At 46.2% G+C, this 2,161-nt stretch overlaps 1 protein-coding gene across 1 annotated transcript in view; it reads right to left on the bottom strand.

Moving 5' to 3' along the window:
• Nucleotides 1-1,767: 1,767 nt before the first annotated feature.
• The window catches only part of LOC104283637 (arf-GAP with dual PH domain-containing protein 1-like), a 6,532-nt gene continuing 6,138 nt past the window's right edge, over nucleotides 1,768-2,161 (bottom strand). Inside the window, exons 10-11 of the mRNA XM_009881839.1 lie at nucleotides 1,954-2,161; nucleotides 1,768-1,866 (exon numbers count right to left, since the gene is read on the bottom strand). The exon at nucleotides 1,954-2,161 is cut by the window's right edge and continues 3 nt beyond it. Coding sequence (XP_009880141.1) covers nucleotides 1,838-1,866; nucleotides 1,954-2,161 — 237 coding nt within the window. The 3' untranslated portion in view covers nucleotides 1,768-1,837. The remainder of the gene's footprint in view (nucleotides 1,867-1,953) is intronic.

Raw genomic sequence — 2,161 nt, 5'->3', positions numbered from 1 at the left:
GTTATCTCTCTACCCTTCTTCCCAGAGAACTGAATGTGCAGGCTTGTTTAGATGGGGCTTGAGGTTTGTTTTTTTTTAATTGACTGCCCCATTTTCATGTTATCAGAACCGAAAAGCACTTGATTTTGGAATACAAGCTTTGCAATGGCCTTCGTTTTTAGGACAGTCATGCTCCAAACTGGGAGAGATCAGCAAACTGCAGTGAAAATATACTTTTGGGTGGAAAGCTCCATCGTGCCATGGCAGCAGGATGAGTGATACTGCTTCTCGTCCGAGAAGCTGATGCTCCCAACAGGTTGTGGTGGTCTCAGCACAGAAAAGGGCCCCCAGAGAAGCAGTGGAGGATGATGATTTTGCTCATTTGTCTCTGATGGGAAGATTCACAGTCCACGTGCCCCGGGAAATGCAATGAATAGCCATGACTCCTTGCTCTGATTGTCTGTCCCTTTTTTTTCCAAGAAAAGGCCTCATGCCTTAGCAGTTAGCAGCTCAGCTTGTTTAGGAAGTTAAAATAAATTACAATGGGATTTTTTTATTCATTTCTTTAGGAGATAATTAAAATACTGGCTGCCTCATTAATTCCAGTTAGCTCCTCTTAACACACTAGACGCCTGCTCTCACAATGCCTGCGTAAAACTGCAGACACATCAGATTATACAGTCATCAGCAGAACTCAGCTAGTCCTTCCAGCATGTGAAACACAGCTCTCCCAGGAGAGCTTTGATCCTCAAGATATGAATCATGGGTTGATTGAGTGGTTAGGGCTAACTGTTACTAGGAAGACGTGAACATACAGGCTTCCTATTATTGCATAAAATTGTATGTGTACGTAATATACAATATATACACATGTAATGTATAGGGCAGAATGAAAGCACCAGGCCTTTGACATACAGAGAATGAGAGAGCAGAGATCCATGTATTACTAACTCCAGACATCAAACCCTACACTCTAGTAAAGCCAACAGAGTCCAAAGCCTGTATCAGAAATGCCATAGGCTGCTCTCTGCCGGACCCAACCTCTCTCCATTGGTTTGACTAGAAACTCAAATTCGACAGCTGAACTTCAATGGCACGAGTATCCCTCACACTATCTGCCTTAGGGTAGTATTCCACCTCCCACCGCTTTTTGTTACCTGCACACACACATTATCCACATACACAGAAGTATAGATGCACATTGGTTTTGAGCAGATCTTTTAACATTTTCTGTAGCAATCGGAGGAAGGTCTCCACACAAATGTGGTCTGAAGAAGCTTTCAAGCCCACACACGGCAGGAGGAAACTGGCTTCATATTTGGCTATTAGATTACATCTTCTAAGTGACCTTTCTCAACTAAAGCTTTAACTGATCAAATATGTAGATGTTTCACATCTCTTCACCAGCGGAGAAGCCATTTCTTGTCTCTTCTAGTCCAGCAGCCCCTGCAACCCGCTGGGGCGTAGCTCCAGGCAGGCAGCTGTTTTCTTGCATAAGGTAGGTGGCTGTCTGCAGGTTCATGCAGGAGGGACTTTAGGTCCCACATCCAACATAGCAAGTGCCAAGTTTTCAAGGCCCAATTCACAGGCAAGGCCTGCCAGCGTCCAGTCAGATCACAGCAACTCAACAGTGACAGGTTGCACTGAGGATTCAGACTCACAAAATCTTGCACTTGAAAGGAAGCAGCTTAATTTGCCCCCCCAGAACAAAGTGCACTGTCTACAGGGAAAAAAAAGTGCTTCAAAGAGCGCTTCAAGAGCACTGTGTTTCTCTGATGTCGATCTCCTCTCCTCTCCTGACAGCCCACCTGGCAGGAGCATGTAGAGTCGAGTCATAGCGAGGTTCCTGCATGGCTTTCTAGGATTTAAACTTGAAGTAGGCTTCAACTGTAGTGAAGGAAAAAGGTGGTGCATTAGGGCGATACCCTGAACTGGAGTGGCCGGAGAGGAAGGAAACGGGATCCAGGCACTTACTCGCATATTCCTGTGGTGTCATGGCCTGGTTGATGACACTAGTAAAGGCTGCGATCCAGTCCAGCTGGTCAGTCTCCGTTTCACAGGTGAAGAGGTATTCCCGGTCAGGGGTGACAATGGTGAGGCCATAGGGCCAAGAGAAGTTGCCCTGTGTCCCCGAAGGCAATCCCTTCTGGACGCTATAGCCATTCTCTCTGCTGCCCACAAA

Source organism: Charadrius vociferus, unplaced genomic scaffold (assembly GCF_000708025.1).
Source record: "Charadrius vociferus isolate BGI_N301 unplaced genomic scaffold, ASM70802v2 scaffold413, whole genome shotgun sequence".
Lineage (NCBI taxonomy): Eukaryota > Metazoa > Chordata > Aves > Charadriiformes > Charadriidae > Charadrius > Charadrius vociferus.
Note: the sequence above shows the minus strand (reverse complement) of the source record. Positions and strands in the feature narration are given on the sequence as shown.